The sequence below is a fragment of the Amblyomma americanum genome, chromosome 3, assembly GCF_052857255.1.
Source record: "Amblyomma americanum isolate KBUSLIRL-KWMA chromosome 3, ASM5285725v1, whole genome shotgun sequence".
Classification (NCBI taxonomy): domain Eukaryota; kingdom Metazoa; phylum Arthropoda; class Arachnida; order Ixodida; family Ixodidae; genus Amblyomma; species Amblyomma americanum.
Window position 1 is genome coordinate 226,008,258 of NC_135499.1, and position 21,293 is coordinate 226,029,550.

Below are 21,293 nucleotides of genomic sequence, written 5' to 3' on the forward strand. Positions count from 1 at the left end.
TGTGCACTGGGGTACAGAGAAGTTTGTGAATGTATGGCTTATGTGCGTGAAATCTAGTTGGTGCATTGATGGGATTTATTGGCACAGGTGAACACTTTCGAGGTTGCCAAATGTTGCTGCTGCAACCATTGTGAACGATGTCACAGCTGGCTCACGAGAAACGGTGACCATTCAGGAAATGTAAAGGACCGGTTTGTTGCTGATTGGGCCACTCTATGGAACACTGTTTCCCATATAAAAAATAGTGCAAGGCTGTGGCAGAAAGCAGCGTACATAGTGGAGACAATGCTGTATATCTGTGCCTACTGGTTTGTCTATCACCCTTTGGCTGTGTTCAGATTTCAGCAAGAAGCAAGGCTAATATATACCTGAAATACAAACGAGCGGGAAATATTTACTGTTTATTCAACTGGTTGTTAACTGAGTAAGATGCTGCTTGTGGTGTGTAAGAATCTGTTGAACATTTCGAAGTGAAGATGTCAATGCCCAGCCGCGTGTGTGATTGCCCTTTCTTGGTTATGTCATTGAACCCAACCTTCCCAGCAAGCCGCATTGCTCTCATTCTAACACTCTCTTAACTAAAATAAAATGGCTTTCCAAATGTATTATAGCCTTACACTAGCAAGCCTGGCTACCGCAATTGTAAACATAAAAAAATTGGAGGGGACACTTAAGCTCCACCTTAAGGGTGTGACGCAATAGTGTAATGGATTAATAATGCCCATATGTGCGGAACTGGTATTTTCGACTTTACACTCATAGATCCCTGCAAGTCATCATACCATCCCTGGCACAATGGTGCAGCGATGCATCACTACCTTGCAATGGCAGGTGCTGCCACTGGTGGGGCTTGTGCGACCCAGGTTGGTCTTCCCGAGCGACCAGTCATTAATTTAACTGCTGCCTGCCATCGTGGTCAGTTTGCTCACAATCAGGTGGGCAGATTGTGATCACGCCACAAGGTCATGTGACCTAGTTGGCCCGCCTGGTTGCTTCTCCGGGGAGTTTTCACTCTCAACGCCGACACTGCTGGATTTTCTGCGCATTGGGAGCCTTAATGCTACTTCACGAAAATACGCCAAAACCTCTAGTGGAATCTTTTCAATAAACCTTGCACCATTAATTTAGAACATTCATTCTCAGTAAGTGCGACAATTCCTGCTTCTATGTTTTGGCTTCTATTGAAGCAGTTCACCACATTCTCAGTAGGAGAATTTAAAGGGAATTGAAAAACAAGACACCTCTATAGTTCTTACTATGTGCATATGTGTGCCTAGCCAATGCCCAAAGCACCTGCTTGTAAACAAGCAACCCTTAGTATTGCTGGTTATTGTTTAGTGTTGTCTTTGTCATTTGTGTTGGCAGACAGCAAAGGTCGTTTTATGATGTTTTAATTTAAAGTGTTTGAGCTTCGATTTCACGCGACAATAGTAAAGTTTCGACTGTAGTCTGGATTTTATCATCTGATGGGTGAACTTGTGTGCCTGGTGTCTATACAGACAGCATTTATTTTTCTTGGCCAAATTGCTTGGCACCATCAGTGCAAGATCTGTAATGTGTCATAGGGCATATGTGTGGCCAAGCGTAGCTTGTTCCAACAACTGATTGCAAGGATTAATGATGTAGGCAGTCCTCTCGAAAAGTAAGGCTAGTGGCATTGCCATAGTGCTGTTGAGTACGGTTCTGGGTGTCACAGCATCTTTGATGGGCCGATTCTTATGTTCAGGTATTAAATACCTATGTGTGACTGAATCAAATTCAGATAATTTTTGGTTACTTAAGATTTCGTTTGGTTCTTTCTTGTTCTTTTCATTTTAAACATTTCTCTGTCAGCAATATGAAAGGTGCGGGAAAGAAGAAAAAAAAGTGAAGCAAGACCTCCCCACTCTAGCTATGGTATATATGAGGCAATAAAACAAGTTGATGATCTAGTTGGCTCTTGTCATTCAGAGGTAAGTTAACAGCACGAGTGAAAGACGAGACACAAATTGACGGCACCTGTCCCATCTTTTCATCAGTCTCACTTCTTGCCTTGTCTTTCATTTGCGCTGTTAATTTATCTTTAACTGAGCCAATAAAAGTTGGAAAACTATGGAGCACCTACTTTATGTTTTCAGTTATGTGGTTCATCCTGACCCGAGTAAGCCTCACACCATTTTCTTTTTTTTCCTGTTTGCTGCTCCTTCAGAAACGGCCATCAACATTGGCTACTCCTGCCAACTGCTGACAGATGACATGGTAGACATCTTCATTGTGGATGGCATGGAGCGGGACGAAGTGTACAAGCAGCTAAGCACTTTTCGTGAGAGCATCGCTGGTATCGTGGCACATGGCCGGGGTGCTGGGGACTGTTCAGTTGTGCGCTTCAGTGACAATGAAGAAGGGCCTGCCTGGGAACTCTCAGGTGGCGAGAGCCTGGGTGGCTTTGCCCTCATCGTCAATGGACACAGTTTGGTGAGCTGCTTGAATTCCATCAGAGTGTGCTGATGGGCTGGTTAGTGGCAAGACATCATTATCAAGCTGTGCCAAGGGATGAGGATGACAGACATAACAGACAACACCACTGTGCAGTGATCCGCTCTGTTCATTTTTGTCGCCCTTGCCTCTTAGTGTGGTTTCACCTTGTTGCTTGAATTCACTGCCTGCAGCTCTCTGCCTGTTTTAAAAGAATAGTTTTTGCTTGTTCCTTAAAAGCTATTTCAGCTGCTTAATCCATCAGCATGCACTTTCTTTCTTTGTATTGGTGGCCTGTTTTCGGGATGACTGCCATCTTTAATCAATATTGAACAATTCCTTGGGAGTGTTCTGTTTGTCTTGGGGCATGCAGGAGTACCCTTGCATTGATACACATGTAGTAAATCCCCCCTCCTAACACTTCACACCGGCACCCTTAGATAGCATGCTTCCCCTTGCCAATGCTTTGTGAAAGATAAAAAAAACAAGGAAACACACACCCATATGTGTGCTTAACACAACGGTTAAAAGATGCCAGCTGAGCTTGAGCCTTGAAGATTTAGCATGTGCATCAAAGATTTGCAGAAGCTGTCTGGTTCTTAGTTCTAGGGCTTTCACACTTCAGCCATTTTACAACTTAAGTTATGAAGTTATGAAGGTGCCACCTCATCTTTGTCAAGCCCATATCTCCGTGCTCGATGGCCTTTTTCACTACTGAAAGCTGCACAGTCCCGTAGGCATTACCAAACCTTAATCAGGCTGACATCCTCTCATTATCAAGTGACACAAAACGTGATCCTTTAATGATACAAAATCCCAATTCACGGTCTTCCAAAGATTTCTTGAGGTCCATAAATCTGCCCCTTCCACCTGCCCAGCTTTCTTTCGTGTTTTTAATTCCAAGTTTTTATGTGTGTTTGTATTCAACTCAAAGCAAAAACTGGAATTGAATTAGCTTGCATTCTACATGAGCCACTGAGCACTGTGAAAGCTGAAACTTTATAGGAGATGGCACTTACTGGGCATATTTGCAGAGGTTGCTTTGAGAACATGAAACTATATAAAAGCCCTTTTCTTTTGTGCTTACCCTTCTGAAATTTTTGTTGTTTGCCATTAATGTGTTATTGATTCATGGATCATCACATCCAGCAGCATTGTTGCAAATTTTGCTCTACTACCAATATTGAGCATGAAGAGTAGGCTGACATTTTAGTGGGGCTACTAGTAGGCTGTGAATGCATTTCTCTTCCAGATTGTGTTCTGAAAAAACTATTGGTTTTAGCGTGTGACGTATTCCCCATACATTGTATCCTGTTGTGTGTGTTAAAGGTGCACGCCCTGGAAGAGGATATGGAGTTGCTGTTTCTGGAAGTGGCAAGCCGTTGCAAGGCAGTCATCTGTTGCCGTGTTACTCCACTGCAGAAAGCACTTGTTGTAGACCTCGTCAAACGGCACAAGCACGCCGTCACACTCGCAATTGGGGATGGTGCCAATGACGTCAGCATGATCAAGAGTGAGTACTGTTGTTCCAGGCACCCCTGCTGTTTTTTTATTGCCATGACCTCCTTGTTCATCACATATGGAATATGTGCATGCATTCCAACAGAAAACCTTGATGGGTATTGCTTTGTGACATCAGGAGCAGTGCAAATGCTGTCATCAGAAATCATTAATTAGTTCCCAAATTTACTGTCCTATCAAACAATGAGCATCTGACGTTCATTGTGCAGCACTGTACTAGGTGGAGTCATTTGTTTTATGTGACTAGCGAACTGATTTTCCCATGCTAGGACACTAATCTAGTGTGTGTTTACAAATAAGTTTTGCATAATTACTTAAAAGCAGCTGCCGCACCTTTGTGCAGATATATCATGCACTAATGTGTATGAAGTCAATAGCAATCATAGTTTGCAGAAATAAAACTGCTTGATTACTGTATCTACACGATTGTAAGTCGACCCCCCCCCCCCCCCCCCCCCAAATCACATTTCCGAAAAAAAAAAAAACTTCGAGGTTGTTTAAGCTTGGCCTTGAATAGTTTAACGCGATAGCATTATCCAGCGGCCACCGTGTATCGCCAGCCACTATCGGCTGCCGCGCGCGGCCGTGCCCGTGGGCACATTCGAAACCAAAAATGTGTTAGTCACCGGACTACTCGTCCACACTTGCGCCATCATCCTCACCAGCGCTGCCGTCGTGATCGCTGTTGTGGTCCCACAGCACGTCGTTCTGACATCGTCGTCCAGTGAAATCCCACACTTCGCAAGCAGCTCACGACATTGCGTGGAACCGCTGAAAATTTTCCTCGCTGCGGCTGCCACACCTGTATCACCCGTTGCAAACATCGAACCTGTGGCCCGGCGCTCAGTTGTTTGTTTATTCGGCGTAAAGAATGACAGCCATCTTGAATGCAGCCGTGAACGAGCGCTGGTGGCATGCGGGACACGGAGCACAAATAACGACTGATGAAGCACTACATTAAAACTTGTGAAACATGGCCGGCAGTCGTCAAATGTGTCAGATCCAAAGAGAACCTACATGTGAATGGTGTTGGCTCTTCCGTTGGCTACCGACACCCCCCGGCGCCGCTGCCGTTCCGAGTGGGGTGCCGCCTCGATTGGAACAGCGGCCTTTCCATCAACTATCAACGCTCCCTTGAGCACCGAGCGCGCATTTGAAAGTAAAAAGAAAACGTGTTAAACGCTTGAGCTTCCCGTAGAATGCGATTGCGTTATTGGGTCTGCAGTAGTCAAATGTGTCAGAGCCAAAGAGAAACTACACATGAATGGCGTCGGCTCTTTCGTCGGCTACCGACACTCCCTGGCGCCGCTGCCGTTCCGAGTGGTGGCGCCGCCTCTATTGGTACAGCGGCCCTTCCATCAACTATTAATGCTCCCTTGAGCGCTGAGCACGCATTTGAAAGTAAAAAGAAAACGCGATTGCGTTATCGGGCCGTCACCACGTATCAGCAGCCGCAGTCTGCAGCCACGTTTGGCGAGTGTGGGGTGCCAGTTTGATGCTTATCGATAGACGCCATTGGCCACTGTCCACGGGGGGAGGGGATGCCAGTTCTGCGCGTTGACATAGCAGCTGCTCAAGGCAAGCACCAAGAGCGATGCGACGGAGCTGCACAGCAAAAATGCAACCACCCTGTAGCATGCCCAATATCTCGTTTGTCTCGCCTTTTCTTATAGTGCCATGTTTTTGTTTCGATTGTAAGTCGACCCCCCACTTCGGATTTTGATATTTTGAAAAATAGGTCGACTTACAATCGTGTAAATACAGTATTTGCCTTAGGACGTATGTTCATATTTGCAAACATGAAGTTAATTATTGTATACATTGTAGTCGTGCATTGTTTATATGCTTTAGTGCTCGCCGCCACGGTGGCTCAGTGGCTATGGCACTCGGCTGCTGACTCTAAAGACGCGAGTTTGATCCCGGCCGCGGCGGTCGAATTTCTTTGAAGGCGAAATTATAGAGGTTGGCGTACTGTGTGATGTCAGTGCACATTAAAGAACCAAAGGTGAAGGAAATTTTTGGAGCCCTTCACTACGGTGTCCCTTATAGCCTGAGTCGCTTTGGGACGTTAAACGCCCATAAGCCATAAGATTTAGTGTTCAACTGTTCAGAGGTGCCATATTTACAGGGCTATATTGCGCGTTTCTTTCTTCAGTTCATCGGTTTCAGAACATATCTCGCGTGATTTTCAGAACCAAGACATGATTATAATGCGAATTTTTTCCTTCACTGTTCTCCAAGATAGCTACAGCGACCTTCAGCACTGTAGGAGAAGCCAACTTTCCGCTGACCTGCGGGCCACGCGTCGCGACAAAGGGCGCGCACCAGCAAAGGACACAGTGCAGGCCATTGAGAAAGAGAAGTCATTGAAAGAGTTGAGTGGAGTAGGGAAAGGGAAAAATGGCGAACGGGCACAGGACTGGGCAACATGAAGCACATAGCACTGCGGTGATGCGGCGATGACGGCGACCGCTGCGGCATGGGAAACTGTGTGCATTAACGCGTCGAGGCTTTGCAGCGGTCAGTGACTTTGCACACATTTCTGAAATGCTACCTTTTAAATAATATCGACTTATAAATTGCTTCGGCATTTTTGCGTGCCGCCTCCGTTCTTTTCCGAGCCCTCAGCACCCAGTCTGTACTAGTTGCCATGAATATATGGTGATCACGTTATAATCGCAATAATTTTTTTCTTTTTCATTTCTGTGCAATATCAGACTCTTCCCCTGCGTTATATTCATGTAAATATGGTATATCTGCCAGGAAATTGGCCTTGCATTCAACTTAATTACTCATCACAAATCGTGAAGCATAAAGCCTCTGATGCTTTTTTGACTTGGTTCTGCACAATCTTTAAGAATGATGGACTCCGTTGGTTTGATGTGTTAATGCCTTGAACCCAGTTTTTCTTTTTATGTCTTCTGCTTAACAAAACTCCATGCATTAATTCCATCATGGAATACAACCGTTTTTTATTTGGCTTACACACTTGTTTTACTGGCAAAATTGTCATAGTGCCATGATAGCCAACACACTCAGTGCATTGTCTCTCCAAGCCACAATGAAACACATTGGTAGCTGCACATTGCTCACAAGCATCAGAGAAAAAGCTGTGAAGAGAATTTCGGTATGTAGGGTTTATACTTAGACTGTATCTGGGGCTGATTTTATGGTCTATATGTATCTCAAACTGCACTTGTTTTTCAGAAATCTAAAAAACTTAGCTCTAGTTTCACACAGTCATTGTGTACTCGAGATCAGATAATTAAAAGATAACTTATACAGATTAGGTAAATAATCCAAAATAAGCAGTATAGCAGTATATTTAACATCTGAACAACTGCATATTACTTGCATAAACAGCATATAGGTAGGCATCATAGGTTTGTTTAAATAATTCTGTTTAACTTATCCACAAGCATGTGGCATGACATATGAAAGCAGTACTGAAATGTAATTTCAGATCCTGAAACATGTGCAGTAGTTTGGATCTGCCGATAAATTATACATTAGCTTTTTCAAACTATTACACTTTCTTTGGTAATGCTTTGCTCATGCATGTTTATGGCAGTCCTATATGTGCGTTATTCTGTCTTGGTCTCAGTGCATCACTAGCATTTGAGGATGAGCTAGTTGCTCACAAGCAATGCAAAATGTTGTAAAAAGGTTGCCTGGACAGTTCCAAAAGTCATTCCATACCATCGTTTAAGTGTTGATTATGTCACTATATTTTTATTGCCTTGTAACATTACACACTAACGTTAACAACATTTCCGTAACATTGTTGACTTTATCCTCACGTTGGATTGACAACAAGTACACAAAAAACATTGCCAGTTAATTTGTGTAAGCAGTTGGGCAAAGCACGCTCATCAAATGTGAAAAATAATGTCCCTCTGTATATTCTGCAAACGGGAAGCAAAAAGCAACTTTCAAAGCAGTAGTTCTCAAGGTGCTAATTTTTGGACAGTGCGTTAGCGCACATAATTAACACGGCAAGCATTTCCGATACGATCAACTCCAATGATCAGTCATGCACGAAACTCTCCAGTCCAGCGAAGTTTTTGTCTGCATTTTTGGACTTGTAATGGAAAAAATTAGAAATAAAAGTGAGCACGATCATGTGCTAATACCTGTTATTAAAAACGCCATATTAGTTTGCGCTACTGTCCTTGTGTGAGCATTGCGCATAAGCATTCGGTAAAAACACACATGCTAATTCTCAAGTGGACGCTTTTCTGAGCCCTATTGATATGTTGCTTTAGTATCCATTTTTCATTGCATTTATGGGTTCATGAGAAGCAGCAAGATTTAACAAACTACATTGCCAGCACATTATTATCCTTGTTATCATTATGTTACAAGTTTCTATTTACAAATATGTAAAAGTGAACACAGAAAAGTTGGCGCTATGTATGCCCATAAACATTGCTCATACCCAATATTGGCGCTATGTGTGCCCATAAATGTTATTGTGATGTCATTCTGAAACATCATGATAATGTACCTCAAGAAGCATTTCAGTAACATTACATTTTATTGTTCAATGTTGCATGACAGTTTTTATCTAACGACAACATTGAGGCATTATTCTGCTGTGCCCTTATACTTGCAAACAGCACAGAGGAAATGCGCGACTGCAAGTCTTGTGGTGTTGGTTGTTGGGGCATCAGCACTTTCTCTATCTATGTTCACAGAAAAGTGCCAAACAGATGCATTTGCTTCTCTATTTTTCTTCCTTTATGCACACCAAGAAACACCTGATAGCAGTATCGTTAACATCCAGAGCCTGCTACATTGAGTGGGCTTAATAGGGGGTTCAACCTCAGTCAACTAAAACTCCTGGTAACAAGAAATGACATCATTAGATCAGTAGTTCTGTTGAATCAAGCAACTAGGCAGTTAGCTTCATTACTGTTTGCAGGGAAAGCTGCAATTAGCTTGTTTGATCAAGGCAGTTATGCAATCCAGCTTCTTTAAATTGAGGTTCAGTGTTTTCTTCTTTTTTTCTTTTCCTTTGGCATGACTTAACCTTGTCCCACGTATGTGTTTCATCCAGTGTACCTAATTCCTTTCCTACCTTTTGTGCCTGCTTGCTTGCAGTGGCACACATCGGTGTGGGTATCAGTGGCCAGGAGGGAATGCAGGCGGTGCTGGCCTCGGATTTCTCAATAGCCCAGTTCCGCTTCCTTGAACGGTTGCTGCTCGTGCACGGTCGTTGGTCCTACCTGCGCATGTGCCGCTTTCTCCGGTACTTTTTCTACAAAAATTTTGCCTTCACCCTTTGCCACTTCTGGTTTGCCTTCTTCTGCGGATTCTCTGCACAGGTAAGCAAGGAACTGTGTCACCTGTGCATACGTTGCAGCCAAACCTGCTGTGCTACGCAGTGTTTTCGCTTAACCGTGTAATGTCTAGTCAGTGAAAGTCATTTGATGAAAGTTGCAAACTTGCATCTTGTATTACTGGACCATGGTCACATAAATATCAAGAACTAGCAGATTTACTGTGAAATTATAATTACTGCATAATTAAAGTCAGAAAGGCGTGACTATCTCTGAATGTTGTAAGAATAGCAAAACTGTGCACACACGTGCATGCAGTAAGTCAGGAGCGAAATTCAAAATTATTCCATTACCTACCAATGCAGCAGTACGCCCATTGAAATCTTAGGTTGTTGTGCCGGTAGGGTTTGCTTTTCAGTGCGTAATCTTCTAGTCTGGCTGCTGACATGCTGATTTTACCTTAATAAGTATGCTGGCAGATGCTGCTTGTACATCGTTGCAAAGAATCGATGTGCTTTTGCTAGCATAAACAACAGCTGTTCACATTTTTACTATCGTTGTTTTATGCAATATGCTGAGAATTGCGGGGTTGATAGTGGCATGTGCTTGGCCACATTGCCATCCAAGAGCTCATCAGCTGTGTGAAGCACACATAGGTTCTTTCTTGGTTCTGATCATAGTAAGACAGCCTGCTTTGCCTATTCCTTGACAACATTCCTTGACATGGTAAAAGAATGCAGCGCGAAAAAAACAAGGACGAACAGAAGTGGACAGGACAGGGACTTCTGTTCGTCCTTGTTTTTTTCACGCTGCATTCTTTTACCATGTTCACTGACCAACAAGCCCAAACAGCCGCTTTATTCCTTGACATTCCGTGCAATATTCCTTGACAGTCCATGTAGTTTAGCACAGAAACCAACGCCACCACAATGCTGTCTATGTACGTCTGGGCACAGCCTGATACAATTGAGATCAACATGTAGAGCGCAGACATGTGCTCAGGTGCTCCAGAAAGCTCTGTGGAGTTGCTCCGGTTTCCATGGTTCCCATCAGAACAGTATGCAAGAACTCTAAGCTACATGTTAAGAAGGGCGCCATGTTCAGGATATTTGTGCACGAAAATTGCAAGTCATCATGAGATGTCAAGTAAACGGTATATGGATGTCAAAATATTTTACAGCTGTTTTCATGTTGGCTTTTTGACACGCGACTATCATAAAACACAACTCTGCTATGATAGCACATTTTAGAGGCATTCAGATATGGCATTGGCTGTCAGATTGTTTTGATCTCTGTTTGTACCATGTGCACATGCACTAGTTGAATTATTGGGAGGAGAGAGAATATCAAAACAGAAAGTAGCAAGAAAGGAAAGGTTTTTCTCCCACACAAATGATGGTATCGGAAAAGACGAGCAGGCTTTTGATGGTGGGCTATTCAAGAAGGATAGTAATGTGTGCAGGCAAAAGGGGAAAGAGCAATTGCCATTATATTATGCACACTTGTTATGGATCTCCCTGGAGAACACTCGGACTGAAAGAATGAACTAGGTGACAGGTGTACCCACGCAGACGCTTATTTAATGCACCCTACGTGACACACACACTAGCACAAAAAACTAATAAACTAACAACAAACTCAAAGACTATAAATACACACGACCCGGGAACACTGCTACCAGCGTCTACTAGTAGCGTTCTACTGTTAGCGGTCGGCGTTCGTGCTCACAGTTGGTTCGGTGCGGCTGCGGCGTTGCATGGGTCCAGTGGCCGGCGTCGAGGTGTCGTTCGACGTGCTCAGGCTGGCATCGCTGGCGGCATCGTTGGCTGCGTCGTACAAGCACCCGTGGAGGTGATGCCGGTGATGTTGGCATTGGGGGCACCACCCGGATGGGTGGCAACAGCGCTGAAGGCACCCCTGGCCATAGCAAGTGGTAGCATCCTCCGTTGACTCCCTGGAACGGGCTCAGGAACGGCAGGAAGTCCGCGGTGCGAAGCTGTAGAACTCGAGCTCACGGGAGCAGTAGCCGGCGTTGCTCTCTTCCAGCCAAAGCCTCCCTGACCCGCCGGAGCCTCCGCTTCTCAGTTCTTCCACCCCGTGCCTCGCTCTCACTCGCACTTTTATAACCTTGGCATTAGTCCACGTCATCCTTGTCGTCGTCTTCTTCTTCTCTTCTCCACCAACATCTCTTCCCACCTCACTGAATACTTTTTCTTCATCTTCTTTATTCTTCAGTTAATCCACCTCATCTTTATCGCCATCCCCATCGTCTTCTTCAAACCTCTTTCGTTCATACTTTTATTTCTGACTCCTATTATATGTGACAATGCTCAAGGTTGTCCATTGAGCAGAGAACATTACGGCTAAGGTCGCCATAAAGCTTGCTTGCAGTTTCAACTCAAGTTTGGGCATTTAAGCAGACCTTGTTGAGTTGTGAGCAATATTGTCGTCAAGAAGGAAAATGCAAAATAAACCATTTTGGATAATGCATTCAGCCTAGATGCATAGTTCGTAAAATTTCCTTGCAATTAACAGGCCTTGTTACGTGATGTCAGAAAATGTGCAAGAGCAAACATGAACTGAAAAAAATTCTGTGCTTCACCCATTGCTGTGAATACAGCGTGACACTGATGCTTGAGCAGTCCTGTTTATGACAGAATACTAATGGGGAAGTGAGATTTGGGAAGTACATAAGTACTAGCACACAGCACCACAAAATAAGAGTGCACTGTGTATTATCGCATGGCAAATAAGTTTTTCAAGTTTCCTGATGGTTTATAGTAGCCGACTAAATGTATGCCTTTCCTTTTCTTATTACTCCACATGGCACAGTGTACATCATATAAACTGTTAATAAGCAGTATGTTAACACAGGGCTCTTCATTAGGAAGAAGGGTGCAAGTGATGAGGAGGCTTTCTTTTATAACCCTTTTCGCACTCTCTTCAAGCAAATGTACGTTTCATACAAGGGAAGAGGCAGAAGCCCACCTCTTCCCTCACTTTGCACACATATAAATGTGATAGCTTTAGAGTGGACGTTCGGAGGAAAAGCCGTGCGCGTTGTCACACTAATTCAGGATTGGTCAGCAGTGGTTGTGACGTCACACCACAATCAACCAATGAGAGGTAGACGCCGCTCATCAGACGTCAAGGCGGATGATGGGTAAGGGGGTTGGCGCAGTGCCAGCTGTGCAGAAGTCAGAGCTTGTGGAAAGTTTTCACTGCTCTGTGGTTGACGCGTAGAGTCATGTGACAGGGTGTGTGATGTGGGTGTGGGGGTAGGGGAGTGGTGAAGGAGCGCTTCTCAGTAGTGTCAGCTGTCATTCAAGATCAGTGCTGTGCCTTCAACAAGTGCCAGAGTTTCGGTGATGAGGGGAGAGCCGGCGCCTCTACGTGGCATCGTGGTAGCCCGCCCAGTGATGGGCCTCGAAAGACGGTGACCAATTAATTGTAAATGTGATCGCACACTACCCAAGGTGCTTGACTAGCACTTGAGGCTGCAGCAATGCAGCATAAGCAGCAAGACGATGCAGAGCTGTATCGGGCTGTGGCATGGGTTGACAGTTGTGATGATGTGAATGTAGTCGTTTGGTGCTGGAGTTGACGATGGGGATTCACTTGGCACATTGGATGCACATACTTTTGTAATCAGACATGGCAGCGTATGTGACATGTGAAGTGGTGTGGGGTGCGCTAAATAAAAAACACGTATCGGAATTGATGTCTCGTGGCCTCAAAAAGATTTGCAAACTCCTATAAGAGCCCTTAGGAAGCTGTAGGCGGTAGCGTTACAAGTCACTTAGCCCCCCTTCACAACTCCGTAAGCACCTAAGCTATACACACATCTGTCTTGGAGTACAAAGAAAGTCCATTTGTGTAAAAAGAAACAAGCTCCAAGACAGACGCATGCTTGTGGAGTTGCGAAGGAGGGCTGAAGTGACTTCTAACGCTGTCGCATTCGGCTTCCTAAGGTTGGCTAGGAGTTGGCAAGTTTTTATAATGTCATTATGTGTTTCACTTGTTTACATGTCTTAAATATTATAATGGCCGTGTAAATATTCTCATTATATGGGGATGTCCTTTGCACTTGATGCATTTACTTCTTAAGTTAAAAAAATTAGCTTAAATCTCTTGATAAGTAAAATTCTCACAATCTTCTTTTTTTACCTTATGTGCTCATGTTTTTTATTTAGAAGACTGGGGCTCCTTTCGCTTTTGAACAGGTGTAATGTTTGTTTTTTTTTCTCTTTCAGACCCTCTATGACCCGGTGTTTATCTCTTTCTACAATGTCTTCTATACATCTCTTCCTGTATTGGCACTGGGTGTATTCGACCAGGTGCGTAAAAAGTTTCCTTTTCACAAACAAAGAACGTGTGTGTGATTGTTTGAATGCAGGCACTAAGTGGTGGGGAGATTGTTTTCGTTATCAAAGGAGTGCTTGTTTCAACAACACGTGGTGCCACGAAAGTGCTGCTTTCACAGCCGTTACCGCTGCGTTTTTGGTGCTTTGAGTGTGACGAATGGCATGGCTCGTCTCCTTTCCCATGTGTTTCGTGTAGTATACCTGATACAGACTGGCCAAAAAGGGCATGTGTCTAGCGGGGCATCCATTTAAACAGTTGCACCTTTTTTTTCTTCAGGCCCATCCTATTGTCGCTGACAAACGTAGGGCGGCACGAAAAAGGGGCTTTTTTAATCCGAAGGCCAGAAACCCAGCAGCACGCGTTCGAACGGGAACGTCCTCTTCTTCGCTCCCACACGAGCCCAGTAATGCCGCTCGGCCGCATGGCGGCGCTCGCAGAATGTGAGCAGTGTGGTATTGCCCCCCTCCTTTCAAGAGGCATCGCCTCGATGCCTCCGCAAGGGGAATAAAGAGTGTGGAGACACCGAAAGTGCGATGGCGTGTGGTGGCAGCACTGAATGTGAACTCCGGGAGGGGCTAACGGGCGTAATATGGTTTCATGCGGGACACGTGGACGACTTCAGACTTGGGCGGGCGAGAAGACCGGACAACTCCTTGTGGGTACACTTCATAGTTCACATTGCTGAGTTGACGTAGCACCTCGTAGGGGCAGAAGTAGCGCCGCAGAAGCTTTTCAGAGCGACCGCGCACACGTATAGGGCTCCATACCCAGACGTGCTCGCCGGGTTGGTAAATCACCTCCCTGTGGCGGAGGTTGTAACGCCGGGCGTCAGTTGTCTGCTGGTGGCGAATGCGTTGTCGAGCAAGGTGGTGAGCGGCTTCTGCATCGCGAACGAATTGGTCAGCGCCTGGGACAGACGAGGGGGTACAATCCGGGAGCAGCATGGCGTCAAGCATGGTCAGGGCATCTCGGCCATACACCAAACGGAAGGGGGTGAAGCGCGTCGTTTCTTGGAGGGCGGTGTTGTACGCAAACGTGATGTAGGGAAGTATTTCGTCCCAGTTGCGATGGTCAGCGTCGACATACATAGACATCATATCTGTGATGGTCTTGTTCAGCCTCTCAGTAAGTCCATTCGTTTGAGGATGGTAAGCAGTCGTTTTTCTATGACTGGTGCCACTAAGACGGAGGACCTCGTGTGTAAGAGCCGACGTAAACGCGGTTCCCCGGTCAGTTAATACAACCACGGGGGCGCCGTGGCGAAGCACGATGTGGTGAACAAAGAACTGTGCAATTTCAGCCGCGGTGCCACGGGGAAGAGCCTTGGTTTCACAATAGCGGCTTAGGTAGTCCGTGGCAACAACAATATACCGGTTTCCCATGGAGGACACCGGGAATGGGCCCAGTAAGTCCATGCCGACTTGTTGGAAAGGGATTTGCGGTGGATCAATTGGCTTCAGAAGGCCGGCCGGTTTTGTCGGTGGTACCTTCCGTCGTTGACACTCACGGCAGGTTCGAACGTAGCGTTGGACGACCGCAGCAAGCCGTGGCCAGTAGTACTTGTGGCGGAGGCGTCCCAATGTTCTGGAAAAACCGAGGTGGCCAGAAGAAAGGTCGTCGTGGCATGCAGCGAGAACTTCCTTACGAAGCACGGTTGGGACAACGAGGAGATACGCAGTGTCGGTCGGACCGTAGTTTTTCTTGCAGAGGACTCCATCTATTAAGCAAAACGACGAAAGTCCGCGCGAGAAGAGTCTGGGCGGAGACGAAGCGGTTCCTTCGAGGTACTCGATTAGAGGCAGCAGTTCGCAGTCGGCCCTCTGGTGGTGGGCAAGGTCGGATGTGGTGACAGCGCCGAGGAAAGCAGAATCGTCATCGGACTCATCTGGTGGGCACGGAAGAGGAGCTCGGGAGAGACAGTCTGCATCGCTATGTTGCCGACCCGACTTATACACGATGGTAACGTCGAACTCTTGCAACCGAAGGCTCCACCGTGCAAGTCGCCCCGATGGATCTTTGAGGTTCGCAAGCCAGCACAAGGAGTGATGATCGCTGGCAACTCGAAACGGGCGGCCGTATAGGTATGGACGAAATTTTGTGATTGCCCACACAACAGCGAGACACTCCTTTTCCGTTGTGGAATAATTCACTTCGGAACGGGACAAAGTGCGACTTGCGTATGCGATCACGCATTCCACACCGTCTTGCCACTGCACAATCACCGCACCGAGGCCCGCATTGCTGGCATCTGTGTGCAGTTCCGTGTCGGCCTGCTCGTCGAAGTGGGCAAGGATAGGCGTAGATTGAAGGCGGGCCTTAAGCTCTATGAAAGCTTTTTCCTGATCTTGGCCCCAGAAAAAGGGTTCGGAGTCTTTTGTCAGGCGAGTCAGCGGCTCTGCGAGCTTGGAGAAGTTTTGAACGAACCTCCGATAATAGGCGCAAAGCCCCAGGAAACGCCGCAAGCTTCGTTTATCTGTTGGCTGGGGAAATGCAGCAACGGCGGCGGTCTTTTCTGGGTCGGGGCTAACGCCCTGAGCGCTCACAATGTGGCCAAGAAACTTGAGCTCCCGAAATGCGAAGTGGCACTTTTCAGGCTTGAGAGACAGACCCGCAGAACGAATTGCTTCGAAGACGGCACGCAAACGTTTCAGGTGCTCCTCGAATGTGTCGGAGAAAATCACGACGTCGTCGAGATAGACAAGGCAGGACTGCCACTTCAGGTCAGTTAGTACAGTGTCCATCATACGTTGGAACGTCGCAGGGGCTGAACACAAGCCGAAAGGAAGCACCTTAAATTCGTACAGTCCGTCAGGAGTAACGAAGGCGGTCTTTTCTCGGTCACGTTCGTCGACCTCGATTTGCCAATAACCGCTATGAAGGTCGAGTGACAAAAAGTAGGTAGCATGGCGGAGGCGGTCTAATGAGTCATCAATGCGCGGCAGTGGATAGACATCTTTTTTGGTGACGTTATTGAGACGTCTATAATCTACACAGGACCGTAGGCTGCCGTCCTTCTTTGCGACGAGAACAACAGGTGACGCCCAGGGGCTCGTCGATGGTTGTATGACGTCGTCGTGGAGCATTTCGGCAACTTGGCGGCGGATAGCATCGCGCTCCTTCGACGAAACACGATAAGGACGCTGACATAGCGGTCTCTGGTCACTGTCGACGATAACACGCTGCTTAGTTATTGGCGTCTGGCGAACCTTGGATGTTGATGCAAAACAGTCGCGGAAAGAGTCAATAAGGCTTTCCACACGACGTTTCTGATTGGTCAGAAGGTCAGGGTTCACGTCGGTCCTAATGGCTGTTGCAGTGTCCTGTTCAGCTATTTCGGGGGCCGTTGTTGATAAGGTACATTGGCCGGCATGCTCGCCAAGTTCTTCAAAATGGGCAATCACCGTGTTTTTCGTCAAATGTTGGGGTTCACAACTAAAGTTGGTCACTAAGAGCGTGGTACGCGCGTGAGCAAGGTCGACAAGGGCGCGAGCAACGCAAACTTGCCGAGGCAGTAGCAGCGACATATTCGCTTCGGCAATGCCCCGAGTACCGGAGCTGGTACCACACTGGACTGTGACAAACTTGCTTGCTCTCGGCGGTATCGTTGTGTGGTCATCAGAGATGCGTAATGGTGCTCTGTGCGACTCGGGGTCGGTATCAACGGCTCGCTGTGTCGAAAACGATACCAATTGCTCGTGCAGGTTGATGACCGCCCCATACTCTTTAAGGAAGTCCATGCCGAGAATCAGTTCTTTAGAGTACTCTCGTAGCACGGCGAAGGAGCTAGTGAAAGTTGCACCGCGGATCTTTATACGGCTGGTGCAGACGCCAACCGGCGTTACCACATGGCAACCAGCTGTGCGTATCTGCGGCCCATGCCAAGGTGTTAGAACCTTTCTGAGGGTTGCGGCTAGGTTACTACTCATGACAGAAAAGTCGGCTCCGGTATCGACGAGTGCAGATACGTCATAGCCATCGGCGGCTACAAGAATTTCGGCGGCGGAAACAATTGTTTGACAATTTGTCGGCGAGGTTTTTGGTGCCGTCGTCGATGGGGGCGTCGCTGAGGTCGTCGGTGAGGTCGGCGGTGGGATCGTCTTTAAGGTCGGCGGGTGGGGTTGTCGCATAAAATCGTCGGATGGAGGCTGTTCACTGTCTGCGGTAGCGGCGGTCCTACCCCCAGAGGACGCCGTCTTCAGTTTTCCCGGCGGGGAGACGTGCCTCTGAATTGGCCAGATGATGGTACATGACTGGGTGGAGGAACTCGTCTTGGAGACGGCGACCTAGACTGGCGTCGTGGAGGCGTTGAGGGCAGCACATTATTGGCCAGGCACTGCTCAATGTCTCGCGGTCTCTCACCATAGCGCGGTCGAGGTGCGCTCGGTGGAAATCCTCTTAATCCCATCTGCCGGTAGGGGCAGTTGCGGAGGATATGACCGGGCTCCCCGCAGTGGTAGCATAGTGGCCGGTTGTTGGGTGTGCGCCACACGTCAGCTTTTCGAACAGGGCGCGGGTCACGCAGCTCGGCGGAGGGAAAGTACCCCTGCGTTTGTTCGGCAGCAGGGCGGAACGCATGTGGAACTGGCGCAGGTCTCCACAGAGTTTCACTGTAGCTCATGATGTACGGCTCTGGCTGCGGTGTCCGTAGGGTTTCGTTGTAGCTGCTGGCGTACGGCTCCGGCTGTGGTGCCGGTGGTGGCTGGACTGCTCGCCGAATTTCCTCGCGGACGGCATCGGCTACAGCTGCAACACTGGCAGGTGGAGCATCTAAGCGGAGGTTGCGCAGTTCTTCGCGAACTACACTCCGCACAAGCTCCCGAAGAGCCTCGTCCCCGGCGACTGGCAGGGACGCACAATAGTTGCTGGCCGCAACACTTCCCGGACGACCGTACTGCGCACTGCGTTCCTGTGAGGAACGTTCCATGCCTGTGGCTTCTTTAGCAAAGCCAGCGACGGTTCTTGGAGGGTCGCGTATCAGGCCAGCGAAGAGCTGCTCCTTCACATCACGCATGAGGTGGCGCACCTTGGTAGCCTCTGGCATGGCAGGGTCAGCCCGATTGAAAAGACGCGCCATGTCTTCAATAAACATAGCGACGCTTTCGTTCGCCTGCTGTGACCTGGTGCGAAGGGCGAGTTCGGCATTTTCCTTGCGTGCGTTTGTGCTGAAGGTAGCCAGCAACTGACGGCGGAACGCTTCCCAGTTCGTAAAGGATGCCTCATGGTTCTCGAACCATGTCATCGCAGAGTCTTGGAACGAGAAATAGACGTTTCGTAGTTTTCGGTCGTCGTCCCACTGGTTAAAAGTGGCCACACGGTCAAAGCTGGACAACCAGTCCTCGACGTCCTCAAACCGATCGCCGTGGAAGGATGGTGGTGAGCGAGGGGTGAGAACTACAACGGGCGGGACAGTGCCGGAAGGCTGGCCTGTCTGACTGCCTGTAGTAGACGTCATGGTACGCACCGGCCTCGTCAGTGGCTGACACTCAGGTTGCAGGCCTCGCAGGCGGCGGCTCGCTTTGTGGACGGGTGTTGTGTCCAAGCGTCGCTGATCAGCGTCATAGTTGCCCTCGGGGTGAGTGTTCATGGAACAATACCCAGCACCTCCACCAAAATGTCGCCGACAAACGTAGGGCGGCAGGAAAAAGGGGCTTTTTTAATCCAAAGGCCAGAAACCCAGCAGCACGCGTTCGAACGGGAACGTCCTCTTCTTCGCTCCCACACGAGCCCAGTAATGCCGCTCGGCCGCATGGCGGCGCTCGCAGAATGTGAGCAGTGTGGCACTATATCATGCTCCGCCCGCTTTTTGGCTGTTTGCACTAAACTAGATTTGCTGCAAATGGCAAAATGGTTACACTTTTCCCCATGAAACGAAAGGCACCATAATTGAAGTCAGCCTAAAATCATCCTGGCCAAATGCTACCGCATGTCAGTGGCAAGGGCAGTGCAAGATAAATGCCAGCAGCAATGGCGTGCTTTACTTGTGATGGACTTGATTTGCGTGCATAGAGGCCTCGTTGTTTTAATGCAGTTCTAGCCCTTCTTTCTTTGCATTTCAAAGGGAGCCAGCTCTTGTGCTGCTGAAGCCTCGAGACAAAACGATGTGCTTTTTTTAGTAGTAATGTTTGGTGATCATTGTAACTGATGCGGAATGAACAGGTGGAGAGTGAGCGAATAGTGAGCAAGTAAAAAGCCACACCTGGTAACCATGAAAGGTGAGGAGCTAGTTGCTCAAAATGACTCTTGTGGCCACAAGTTTTTACAAGCGCTCCTCGTTCACTACAAAACATGCAAGCCACATTATGCATCATGGTTGCTTCGCTGGTTATGTGGTGAGACCATCTGACCGCCCCTGAATTTAATAGCAGCTGCATTTGATAATGTGAAATGTCCAAAATCTTCCCTTGTTGTGGGAGATGTTTATAAGTACAATGGAAAATCTTGGTTAGTATTGCAAGCAGAATACTTCACAGCACTTGTACTTATGTTGTCAAAATTTTGAATATCAGCTAGGTTGTTCCATTAGTATCATTGACAGCTTCATTAAGCTACAGACTAACTTGCTAGTAAATATGCAGTCATCACTGCTCAAAACTAGCAGCTAAGCATGCATTGTGTGCTGCTAAATGCTTAACCATATTTGTACATGCAGCTCGGATAACTTTTGTATCAGTTCACCCATACTGTGTTCTTGCGCAGGATGTCAACGATGTAAACTCCATGCGCTATCCAAAGCTATACACACCAGGCCACCTCAACTTGCTCTTCAACAAGGTGGAGTTTCTGAAAAGCGTGGCACATGGAGTGGTCTCCTCATTTGTGCTGTTCTTCATCCCCTACGGTGCCTTTAGCAATAGCATCGCACCCGATGGTGTCAACTTGGATGGGCAACAGCTGCTGGGCACCACGGTCTCCACCATCCTTGTCATTGTCGTCAATGCCCAGGTGAAGGCACATTTCGCACGCTTTCCTTGTCTCTCCCTCGGAAAAGCTCTTGTGCTGCCTGGCGGTTTCATCAGGTTGTGAAAATTTCACAGCTCTTCGGTTTAATCACGCTGTGACTTTTCAAAAAAAGAAACAAACCAAAAAAGCAACAGAAGGGTAGAAAACCGCTTCTGTTGTTACTGGTGCGAGAAACAAGAAGTGAGAGAACTAGCCTGTATCAAAGCTGACACAAAACGCTTAGTATAAATGTAGAAGTAGCTTACAAGACCTGCTGCACTGTCTGGCTTTCCACTTGCCAAGTGTGCACATAATCGCTGCAGCTTCAAAAGGATGTCACATCCTCCTGGAAAAATGGCTCGGGCTCACACTTCAGTTAAACTTCTTTAAACTTATGCATGGATTATCTGCTCTGCATCATTTGAGGTAATCTCGTGCAGCATCAGATCACATGACGAGTACCACGCACAGTCTCTGTTGATATTTGGTGCCCCTCTGCAGGTAATGCACCGAATAGCTTGCACCACCAGTAATTCTGCACAGTGTGTATATTGTGTGCTCTGCCTTGCAAGAATATTTAGCTTTGGAGATAAATGGAGAACATTTTTTTCTGAAAAAGCAACAAGCATTCTCCAAATAGGGCTTGCCCTCAACTGTTGTCTAATTAGTAACATAACGCTTTCACAGCTGACGGCAGAATAGCGCAATGTCCAAAGGCTGCTTATATTTTGT

The 21,293-nt window shown here is 47.2% G+C and overlaps 1 protein-coding gene across 5 annotated transcripts in view; it reads left to right on the plus strand.

Annotated features, from left to right (window-relative positions):
- Positions 1–21,293, plus strand: part of ATP8B (ATPase phospholipid transporting 8B) — a 114,961-nt gene that overhangs the window by 87,637 nt on the left and 6,031 nt on the right. For all 5 annotated transcript variants that reach the window (XM_077660317.1, XM_077660319.1, XM_077660320.1 and 2 more), the window contains 5 exons: positions 2,189–2,454; positions 3,784–3,967; positions 9,079–9,302; positions 13,511–13,594; positions 20,319–20,564. In XM_077660317.1, the coding sequence (XP_077516443.1) occupies positions 2,189–2,454; positions 3,784–3,967; positions 9,079–9,302; positions 13,511–13,594; positions 20,319–20,564 (1,004 nt within the window). The remainder of the gene's footprint in view (positions 1–2,188; positions 2,455–3,783; positions 3,968–9,078; positions 9,303–13,510; positions 13,595–20,318; positions 20,565–21,293) is intronic.